The sequence below is a fragment of the Acomys russatus genome, chromosome 13 (assembly GCF_903995435.1).
Source record: "Acomys russatus chromosome 13, mAcoRus1.1, whole genome shotgun sequence".
Lineage (NCBI taxonomy): Eukaryota > Metazoa > Chordata > Mammalia > Rodentia > Muridae > Acomys > Acomys russatus.
The window spans coordinates 30,616,434-30,628,967 of NC_067149.1; the positions used below are offsets into that span (position 1 = coordinate 30,616,434).

Sequence of the window (12,534 nt, forward strand, 5' to 3'; positions counted from 1 at the left end):
GGATCGGGAGAATTAACATAGTAAAAATGGCCATCCTACCAAAAGCAATCTACAGATTCAATGCAATCCCTATCAAAATACCTACACAGTTTTTTAAAGATATTGAAAGTTCAATTCTGAACTTCATATGGAAAAACAAAAAACCCAGAATAGCTAAAACAATCTTGTACAATAAAAGGTGCTCCGGAGGAATCTCCATACCTGATCTCAAACTGTACTATAAAGCAATAGTACTTAAAACAGCATGGTACTGGCACAGCAACAGGCTGGTTGATCGGTGGAATCGAATCAAAGACCCAGATATGAATCCACACACATATGGTCATTTGATTTTTGACAAAGAAGCCAAATCCATTCAATCGAAAAAGGATAGCATCTTCAACAAATGGTGCTGGTCTAACTGGAGGTCTATGTGTAAAAAAATGAAACTGGACCCATATTTGTCATCTTGCACAAAACTCAAATCCAAGTGGATTAAAGACCTCAACATAAAACCAGAGACACTAAGCCACTTAGAGGAAAAAGTGGGAAAGAGCCTGGAACATATTGGCACAGGAGACAACTTCCTGAACAGAACACCAACGGCCCAGGCCTTAATGTCAACCATTAATAAATGGGACCTCATGAGGCTGAGAAGCTTCTGTAAGGCAGGAGACACTGTCAAGAGAACAAAGCGACAGCCTACAGACTGGGAAAAAATCTTCACCAACCCTACATCTGACAAAGGTCTAATATCCAAAATATATAAAGAACTCAAGAAATTAAACACCACCAAACCGAATAACCCAATTGAGAAATGGGGCTTGGAACTAAACAGAGAATTCTCAACAGAGGAGTATTAAATGGCTGAGAAACACTTAAAGAAATGCTCAACTTCCTTAGTCATCAGGGAAATGCAAATCAAAACAACTCTGAGATTCCATCTTACACCCATCAGAATGGCTAAGATCAAAAACTCAAGCGACACCACATGCTGGCAAGGATGTGGGGAGAGAGGAACACTCCTTCATTGCTGGTGGGAATGCAAACTAGTATAGCCACTTTGGAAATCTATCTGGTGCTATCTCAGAAAAATGGGAATAGGGCTTCCTCAAGACCCAGCTATTCCACTCCTTGGAATATACCCAGAAGATGCTCCAGCACACAACAAGAAACTTTGCTCAGCCATGTTCATAGCAGCCTTATTCATAATAGCCAGAACATGGAAACAGCCTAAGTGTCCCTCAGTAGAAGAGTGGATAAAGAAACTGTGGTACATATACACTATGGAATACTTCTCAGCTATTAAAAACAAGGAATTCCCGAAATTTGTGGATAAATGGATTGAGCTAGAAATGATCATAATGAGTGAGTTAACCCAGAAGCAGAAAGAATCAAATGGTATATACTCACTTATATCTGCATACTAGCCCAAGGGGCATGTCCCACGAAAGCCTTCACTTACCAGGAAACTGGGACAGAGGGGAGGGCATCCTATTGGGACCCTAAATGAGAGACGCAAGGGAGAATAGCCAAATAAAAGGATACAGAGGGTCCTAGAAACCTACAAGTAGAACAATATGATAGGCAGATTTGGGCCCAGGGGTCCCGATCAAACTAAGACACCAGCCAAGGACAATACAGGAGGTAAATTGTAAACCCCTTCCCAGATCTAGCCAATGGTCAGAATAATCTCCACAGTTGAGTGGAGAGTGGGATATGACTTTCTCATGTTCTCTGGTGCCTCACATTTGACCATGTCCCCTGGAGGGGGAGACCTGGTGGCACTCAGAGGAAGGACAGCAGGTTGCCAAGAAGAGACTTGATACCCTATGAGAATATACAGGGGGAGGTAATCCCCCTCAGGAACAGTCATAGGGGAGGGGAATAATGGAATAATGGGGGGGAGGGAGGAATGGGAGGATACAAGGGATGGGATAAACATTGAGATGTAACAAGAATAAATTAATAAAATTAAAAAAAAAAGAGTGCATTTGCATATGCAGATCCCACTCTGGAAGCCTCAGCCTAAGGATCTGGAGTAACCATGGCTCTTGGGGCTGCACACAGCAGAATTTCAATCATATAACATTTACCTTGGGCTTCAGAAGCAAGCTGACCTTGTTTCTTTAGCTTGTGGTAAATGTCGTAGGATTAAGCACCTCTGCATAATCATGTTGTAACACACTTGAATGATCTTACAAGGTTATTGTCAGCCAGCAGTGCTCAAATGCTCCCGGTACATGGGCTAGGATTTGCTGTCTGTGATCCATAAGTTTGACAGAGTTTGCCACTCCTCACCTCAGGAGCCGGTTGCTTCTCAGTGACTGCACACTCCTGAACCAGACTCTCTGTGGAAACTAGCACCTGATCAGATATTACAAATGATTACTTGCAGAGCTACATTTAGGGATTCTAGCTTTCTGGCCTACCTGAGCAGGTGTGTATTTGGCTCATATACTTTTTATAAATCTTTTAACTCCTCTCCACAACAGAAAACTACAAATAAAATAAGGGGAATGAGAAAACTGGGTCAATCTTGATGTGATAGAGGAAGGAGTTAAATGCAGATTGCTGCATGAAGACAACTTTTTTAGGGCAGCTAAGCACTTGGGGACAAGTGGTCCCTGTAATTTTACTATGTGGTATAAGTAAACATCTCAAAATGCATAATCTCTGTTTCTAAACAATAAGCACTCCAAATGTTACATACAAGAGTGTGAAACAACAAGAGGCAAACATATATGCACCACTGGCCTCAAAAACAATGAAGAAGCTGGTGAGGTGGGAGCAAAGAATAGAGAGACTTCTGTGGGGCGGAGTGGGGGTCTTATCACAAGTTCACATATTACGTTAAGCACAAAAGCCTGCCTTTTCAAGATTTCATGGTAATATATAAGCAATAAAAGCTCCACTTCCTAGTGACCATGTTTGTTCTCAAAATTCTAACATCTAGCGTCACATCACAATTGATAAAGTATTCACATTAGTTTACTGAATAGAGTAATCAAATTCAACTCATCAACCTACACATAGGCAACCTCCATGTCCTCTTCAATGCCAATAGGAAAATGCAAAACAATGCCCTACTGTTTTCATATGCTGAACTATGTATGATTCATTTGCCATCCCTGTTATGATTAGATATGACAACCCATTACACAGAATCACACTAGTATGGTCTAATGCAGTGAATACAAACAGACATATTTTACTATGATTTAAGACAATGAGGTTTGCCAATTTAACTTGGTTACAAAATTACTTCCAATACTTTGAAACTGAAACTAACATACTTAAATAATAAAGCAAATGGTATTGGGATAGTTAAAAAAAATTGCAAGATATAATTATCCTCACAGTGGATAATGTGAAATAATTGTTCTCTGAGCTATTGACTTTATCATACCAAATCCGAGCTGCAAAACACAAGCATAAATAACAAGTTGGAAAACAATGAATTCTACATTTTGGGCCACAGGATAAAACAAAACAAAAAGAATCAAATAACAACAGAATCTTTGGGGGTTTGGAGTTGTGTTTGGGAAATAAGCCCATGCTGAACACTTGTTAAATCAACGGGTGATCCTTTATTTAGGCTTTGACAGAAAATTTGGTAATGTAATCACAGAAGCAATTTGTGGTTTTAGAAGCAGCTTTCAAGTTAATAAGCAAATGCATTTGTGTTCATTGCAGTGTTTGTTACTGTGTTTACTGAAGTGATGAGAATAATTGCAGCCCTTGAAAGAATGAATGTATGAATTTACATATTCAATACTTTATCCAAAAATAACTATTTAGACCTCAGAAATAACTGAAATGAGTTAAGTTGAGATTCTATGCATTTTGTTAAAAATATTGTGTGGAAACTGTTTTATGATGCAGATTCCTGTTTCTCTAATACACATTAAATATTAATATAGATACACACACTAAAGATTGGTGGTATAGGCAATGAAAGTAGTTGTTGGGCGCAAAATGGTTAATCTCGTTCAAATCCATCAGTGACTGTCTCTACACTATCTCAAGGAATTAAGCAACATGAGTGAAGGATTTTCCTTCCCAGTATAAAATTTAAATATTCTGATGAGTTTCCATATTGTCCTCTGAAAATGCTTCTTGTCATGCAATTCAGACACACACACACACACACACACACACACACACACACACACACACACACACACACACAAAATAAGAACATCCTATGCCCCAAACCTCAGTGAGTGGTTAACATGAAAAAGTGACCCTCTTAATTTAATTTAATTTTAATCAATATGACTCATATCCCCTCTTCTTGTCCTACTTAAAAAACGTATGACAAAACCCCCAAAAACACAGGTGATTTATTAGGTTGCATGATGCTTTTAATATCCAAAATCAAGCCTTTCATTTCCTTTGAATATTGACTTCTCAAAATATTGGCTACGCTTTTATTTCACAATTTCCTTCATTTTTCTTTTTTCAATGACCAGAGGCAATTGATGGTACTACAAGAAAGATGAACTCTTTTTTTTATAGGTGGTGAGGCTACCAGAAGGCTTGAGTTCCTACAGGCAATCTTGGATACCTCAAGGCATACTATCTTAAAATGGAGCCAACAAATAAGACTTAATCCAAACCATAATGTGTAGAAAAGAACCAATTATCTAGCACTTTGAAGCTGAAGTTGTGCTAAGGTTTTCGGTATTCATGAGTTCTGAACTAGCCTTATAAATCCCCTTTTTTTAAAATGCAGGTTTCATGATGGATCTTTTTCCAGCCACTAAGTGTGCCCTTACTGTTGGATAGGCAGCTACAGTAAACATCACTACCCTGGAAGAGTGACATCCTGACAGTAAGATCACAATATCCTGTAGAGTACAGGAATGTCAAGGTGCCATAGGCAGGCACAGTACTGTAGGGAGGACAAGAGAGGAGGTTGCCAGGAAGATTTTTTTCCTGGGCAAGATGGCGGGTACAGCCTTGTTTTAAACACCTTTTGTGGTTATCTCACTATTAGCCTCAGAAAGTAGAGATATAATGATATGTTTTAGTATTTTACAACCACTTCAGTAAATTTTTCATTGCTCATGGTGACTAATTATAAGCCCAGGGGCCAGAGCTCTGTAGCTAGAGAACTTAGGACGTCAGAGATAAGCCTAAGGATCCAGTTTTGGAAAACTGCCAGAACTGATGATAATGTAGGTAAGGGTCATGAGAACATAGAGGAATAATAGCTTTTATTTGACTTGGGTATAAATATAGGTAATAGTGACACCAGATCTTATGTGGTAATAGGAACTATGCAAGGGTATAATGCATAAACAAAGATTACACTTAAAATATGTAATTTATCATGTGATTTTGTAGGTAATAAATATTAGATAGTATATAAATTACATATGCAATATTTGCTATATATCATCTGTGTACTTATAATCTCTAATGAAATATAACCGTATATGCATAGATTGTATACCATCTACATATCACATAGATACACAAACTAATATAATGCTACGAAACGTTTAGGACTCTGTGTGTGCACATATGCACAGAGTAGTAAACTTAAATATCCTCTCTTTACATCCTTCTTTGAATAAATGTTAGAGAATTAGTACATTACTTTATTTCCATTTCTTTTTATACTAAGCACAATTATTTGACTTTCAATAATTTAAACACTTGTAGAGTGTAGGCTCATCCCATGAAATCCTGTTTAAAGAAATAAGAAAAGTCTCCACTTACAGGAAAATTTACCTTAGCGCTTATACTTTCAAGATTCCTCACATTGTACTTCTTTAAAACATCTTACCTTTTGAAAGAGCTCAATAAGAAGGCTATTCTGTTGGTTCTCTTGGAACCAAAATGGAAGACATGTGAAAAAATGTGGTAAAGCCCCGGATAGGGATGGACCAGTGAGTGGCATAATGTAGGATAGCTTTGAAACATTGACATCACATCCATGCTCTCCATGGATGTAACAACTAGCCTTGTGTTTTCACAAAGCACTTGAAATGGCGTTTATGTGACTGACAAACTGATTTTTTTTTTACTTAAAATTGCATGTTTCCATGGATATAAATGATAAAAAAATACATAGATCCCTAAGAGCCACTTTCAGCATTAGGACTTTTCCCCACCCCCAGACTATAGTATGCATAAAAAGCAAAGAAGAGATGATGCTTAAGCTGGATAGATTGTGGACACTAGTGATGGTCCAATCCATGTGGTAGGCTTATAGCTGAATTATGAATTACCAGTAACTACCCACTGCATCTACAAACCCTTTGGGCAGCCCCATTTCATTTGACTTTGTTACTTGCCTGGTGTGTGTGTGTGTGTGTGTGTGTGTGTGTGTGTGCACACGCACTCCAATTGAACCTATATCTGTGGCTCTTTAAGTACAGAATGATCTGAGTGGATATGGCAAAGATCCTTCCATGTGGATGCCTTCGTCCAATGTTAGTCATTTGGAGCCCAAAGAAGAAATAAGAGAAAAATTCTTTACATTAAAAAACTATGCATTAATACTTCCTTAAGGTAACCTCTTTCAGCACCATTGGCAATTACAGTCAGTCTGAATACTAATTAACCTTTAAATATGGGCTTTAGGGTGCAGGCTGGGAAATGTAAGAGAAAGAATAAAATTCTCAATTAGACCTTTATAGGAGTAATTTCTCAGGAGAATTTCTGAACTTTTGGATTTCTAATATGACCAATTAAGAGTTATATTTACCCAAAGGGAAAATAACAGAAACAGGATCTCTCATGGGGCGACTTTGCTCCAGTCTCCAGGAGTCTTTGTGCTTTTAAAGGACAAACTTGCATAGGACTCTTAAGCTTTGTTCCTTATCTGCAGAAACATGACTGGGTCACCCTCACTGAGTGATTTCACAGGAGTCCCTCAAATTTTCTCCTTGCTCCCTATCCAGCTTGCTATTTTTCCACCTATCCATTTATAATTATATGATATAATAATACTTTATTTTGTTCTTATGCTGCATGTAAACTATAATTTCTAAAGAATATTAAAAATAATGAACAGGTGTGTTTTTCTGAATCATTCTATGATAGTAAGGTATTCTCACTTAACGGATTATTAAAGGCAAAAGTTGGATGGGGGACAGAGTTATTTATATGGCTTCCATTATTCTACACTTTCTAATCATATGCATCTTATTTATTCTATAGATCACACACACACACACACACACACACACACACACACACACACACACACACACTGACTTTAGGAGTTGTTGCTGTTATAGGAAAATCTAATGTCTCTCAGAATGCAGAGTCCAATATATTCCTAGACTTCAGTTTGCAGTAATTATAAACTGTTAGCAAAAGTGAAATTTCATATAGTTTCCAAATCTTTAGTTTAGAAAATCTTTAAAGCTATGATAAAAGTGTCTGTTCTATTTGGCTAGCAAGCAAAGACTTTGACACATTAGGTAGCATGTTAAACTTCTTCATTTATAAAATACTCTTAACAACAAATCATTAAAAGCCATGTTTTTCCTTTCCTCAGTTATAGATTTTGCTTGAACTGCAACATAACAAATTCTATACTGGTATTTCAGGGTATACAATAAAGCAGGATGGCCACTATCAACTGACAAAAGTTGTTCTACAAAATTTTGTACATACAATTAATAGTTTTACATTTAGACTTCACAGTAATGCAGTGAATACCTAGTATACAAGATACAATTGTAACAAAAGATTTATAGGTTTTCAAGTTCAAGACATCTGGCTATTTGATAACATTCTATAAACATAATTAATCTTCTCATTTGTAAATACATTCCTCTGTGACAACAACTTGTTTCTTGACAGTTTCTTCAATAAATACATATATCACCAAATAATTCATAAGATAAGTATGAGGGTACACGCCATCAAAAACAGAAAATTAACCTGAATGCTTCTCACTCCCATGGATTTATCATCATATTTAGAGCTCTATATATAAAAGTATTCTTCTGTTATGGGTAGAACTTGTCTTTATATTGTGACAGACATCCTTAGAAAAGTGTGAGAAGCAGTACTTCCAGGAGAGAATCTTCATCAAATGATCTATTCACTGCCCCCTCAAAGAAATATTTCCATATGTTGCATGTATTACCAACCAATTCACCTAATTAGTTCATGAAATCATTTCTTGTTTTCTTAATGCCTTTCTTGTTTCTATAGTAAGAAGTAGGAGCAGAGTAGAGGCTTCTCTGTATCCTCAGTTCTGCTAATTGGGACCAGTTAACATCAAAGTTTAATGCATATTTTGTACAGTGTACACAGTAGGTGCTCCTTAAGTACACTATTTGCATATTGAAAAGACTGACCTTGATTACATTCAGGTGCATAAATCTGAATGTCTTTTTCTAAAGTAAGCCTGATCCACTTTAACAAGAATTGTTGGCGTTTATTATTTATATGGCTTCAGAGAACACTCGAGGGTCAATAAGATCTTAATGATGACTCTGAACCTGTAGGCTTCTATTAATGTAGGAGGAAGGGTACTTCTTCTGCAAAGTACGGGAACTGTATAAATAGTTTTGATGCAGATATTAGCAAGCACTTGGAGGTACATGCTACTGTGAAGGTAGCTGGAGCACCCCACTTCAGCCACTTCTATGGAAGCAGTGTATGCTAATTATAAATAATTCATCTCTTCATTAAATTGGGTGCCTTAAGTATCCATGAGTAAAAATTTTAATCTTTTGGTATTCAATCAAGTAAATATTCATCCTGTCACATGATCATGATCATTTTTCAAATGTTGACATTTAATCTTAAGGTTAAATTTCAACTTTTTCTTCTTCAATTATGTACTCTGTTTTGTGACAGTTGAAAGTTTCAGTGAACAGTTATATTTTTACACATTCTTAAAAGTGAAGATTTTAAGATGATATTCAAAATCTTCTAAAAAGGAATATATTTTCTCTTCAAAATAACTTAAATTACTTTAAAAGTATATTTCATGCTTCTACATTTAATGAACTTCTGAAAACATATCCAGTATAAGCAAAGAAACAAGAGATAATGATATATTTTAAAAGCATGGCTTAAACACACTTAATTTCACCCAATGATAAGTGTGTTCTTGAGGTCTCTATAACTTAACTTGTCATCTATAAACTTTATAAGTTAAATCGAACTATGTTAGTGAAAAAAAATGAAGCATACTCAAAAATTCCTCCTATGTTTTCCTTTAATTCAGACATGTTGCCTTAAAGGTACAAATGTTCATGGAATTGGTTCAGTGGAACACACCACACCACTATAACACCATGTGTCTGACACTCTTTACATGGCAGAATATATAGAAGCAAAATTAATTACAGTTGCTACATTCTTTCTCTACATGCCCAAACACCCCACAGTACCTGTAATGAGGTGAAGGGTTGCCTCTTGCTTCACAATGTAAAGTTATTTTTTGATCCTCTGAGCCAACAGGGAAAACACTGTTGCTGGGTTCTTTGATAAACACGGGGCCTTGTAAAAGGAGCTCACCTGTGTAGAGGAATGAGAAATGAGAATAATAAGTGAAAAATCTTATAGAGGGTGCAGTCTGGAATGGAAGGCGACAAAGAGCAAGTATGTCACTACTCCCCAGCTAGTAGCACACTCTGTGAATATTGCTTGATTAAAGACTACCTGTCAACCTATCCTCAACAGAGAGCGAGCACCTCGAGAGGCAGGAAACCACAAGGCATGGCACCATAGCAATAACATCACTTCAGTCTGTAAATAAAGCTGTGGTATTTACTATCCACAACAATGCCCTTACACCATACACATGTGTTCTTTGGAGAGTAAATTAATCACTGGAAATCTTTTCTATTAAATATGTCTCTTTGCAAAACCAAAGCTGAAATGGAAACGCATCACTTTTCTGATAACATTTCAAGCATAGGCACAGCTCAAGGCTGTCTGTGTTTATTTTGCCACATCCAATGTAAAATTTTCCAGGGTTCACTGAGATTTTCATATTCTTCATATTCTTTGTAGCATATGACATAGAAGGATCAAGTGCCTTTCAAAAACTGCTTCTACTTTAGGAAAACTGGAACAGTTTCTGGAGGGAACTGTCACATTCACATGTATGCAAACAAAACCCTATCTGATTATAATAGGTGTTGGAAAAGGAGAGAGAATGCTATCAAAAAAAAAAAAAAAAGTTATGCAACCAAAATTGTATAACCATTGCTAGAACATTTTAAAAAACAATTTAACAGAAATAATTGCTTAAAAGGAACTCTTTACTCTCCCCTCTTGGAATGCTCTGCTGAACTGAAAAGGAGCCTCCACTGAAGTAGGAAGGGTAAAATGAAGAAAAAGACTAAGAGAGTCCATGAAATATGAGACTGAAATAATGAGAATGAATATTTGTAAAGCCAATGAAAAGAACTTGCAGTTTTATATACTTCAGTTGCAATACACAAAAATTTGTCACAACAATGTAAATCATAAACTTACAACACAAAAAACACAACAATCATTGAGGTGAAGGACATGTCAGTAACTAGGCTTCAGTTAAGTCCTCAGTACCCAGGTGTGGTATCTAATCACCAAGAGGACCATAGTTTTGTCCAGCAGACAGAAGGAGAAAGCCACTATAATAATGGTTAGGTGACATAAGCCTGTTCAGAATGTCAATGAATAGTCTAGAAGAAGTTACTGCAGGACCAGGTAAAGAAATATCTCTGACATTTTGGTAAAGTATTTGGTGTCCTAATTCTAGGAACTGCCGTAGGTTTTCTTGAAACAATGCATGCCATAGCTAATCAGTGTGTTTTTGTTTGGAGTGGTAAATTAGGCACATTTCAGTTTTTGTGATAAGATACTATGACAAGAGCAACTGAAGAAAGAAAATGTTCTCTTTGGCTCATGGTTCATGAGAGATAAGTGTCCATGATAGGGGAGAAGTGTGGTGACAAGCAGCAGGCATGTTGGCTGGGGCAGGAAGTTGAAAGAGATCACATCCTCCACCATAAGCACAAATCAGAGAGACTGGACTCAATACAGGAAATATCCCTCTCCAGTAATCTATTTCTTGTCGAAAGGCCACACCTTCCAAACCTTCCCAACAGAGCTACCAACTGGGGGCCAAGTGGTCAAATATCTGAGCCTATGAGGGACATTCTTATCCAAACAACTACAAAAGAGGACGGCTATACTGGACATCTAAATTAGGCTAGCCAATATCTGTCTTGGAAATTGGCCACAGCAGAATGACCAACCATATGATTATATGTGAAAGAGTTTAGTCTTAGGACATCAAATTGATCGTGAGAACGAATTCAGCCCCTTATATAATCATTAGTCACGCCAGTATAACAAAGCCTCAGAGCCATTCATGATACTACATCTAATTTTTTTCTGGTAGCAATACTACAGACATTAAAGTTGTACCTATAATTTTGACTTAGTTCAAGAAAACGATAGATACTAAAGTCCACTAAAGAAGAAGAGATACCAGATACTGTCTTCTTAGAAGGTTCTAATATTAATTACTTATTGTGATCAGGTTACAGTATGCTTCTGGCAAAGATTAAGTAGAATACACCCAGATGCGACTGACCAGGAAAACTTCTTACCATAATACATGTAACTACTGCCAATATACTACAGACAGAGTCAAATTTCAGTGGTTTTGCCTATGTTTTCAAGTTTACTGTTATACGGAAGCAGCATGTAGTTTATAGAAGTCGGAAGAGTCTGATCTTTTATGAAGCTGAGCTCTAGCACCAAGCCTTAGGTTTGAGGTAGAAGTATAATCCCAACATTAAACAACGTATCCTATATCTTATTCCTATGCCAGGATGTTCAGTGGAATGGTGTGCTGGGATGTTGTCAACTTAAAGCGAGTTTGCCAGGATCAGACATCCACTCGGCATAGGTCAATGAGTACCTTCGTGACTGCATCTAAGTTGGTGCTGTACCATATCTCTTAGAAAGTGCTACACCTTCAACATTAGTCTGGGCTGCATAAATAGTTCAGGTGAATGAAATATTTGTAACACTACTTCTGTGTTGGGCAAGTCCCATTTTTAAAGTGGGTGGACATTAAAATAAATTTTAAGTCTCAGTCTTACCTTCCTACCTTGGATATTATTTGTTCTCCAAACCAGTGAGATGCAGAGAGGGTAAGTAACTACAGGAATGGCAACAGTGATTCTTGGTGAGAGACTTCGTGTCAGACACCAATCTTCATGATTTTGCTTTGTGTCTACCTCCAAGAAACCACTCTGTTAAAAATACAGTCAGGCAGCAATTATCCCTTAGCTTACTCTGTCAACTCTGGTGTTTGGTGGTGGCACTGGAAATAAGGGCTTAGAGAACATGACCATCAGGTCTGAAATTTAAAGATTCTGGATGCATTCAGGACTGTTGGTGGCCATGTAGAAGATTCCAAATCTATAAAATAATAAATAGAAAGTAATAGCCTAGTGTGACAGGTTAGTCCATGCTTCAGGCTCAGACAACAGAGGAAAGCTTCTTGATCTCTTTGCTTTTGAATGAAATGGGTGGTAAAGGATCCTGGGATATGCTGTTCTAATCTCC

General features: G+C 37.1%; 1 protein-coding gene across 1 annotated transcript in view; it reads right to left on the reverse strand.

Annotated features, from left to right (window-relative positions):
* Cntn3 (contactin 3) overlaps positions 1-12,534 on the reverse strand; it is a 357,126-nt gene that overhangs the window by 244,245 nt on the left and 100,347 nt on the right. Inside the window, exon 3 of the mRNA XM_051155002.1 lies at positions 9,354-9,480. Coding sequence (XP_051010959.1) covers positions 9,354-9,480 — 127 coding nt within the window. The remainder of the gene's footprint in view (positions 1-9,353; positions 9,481-12,534) is intronic.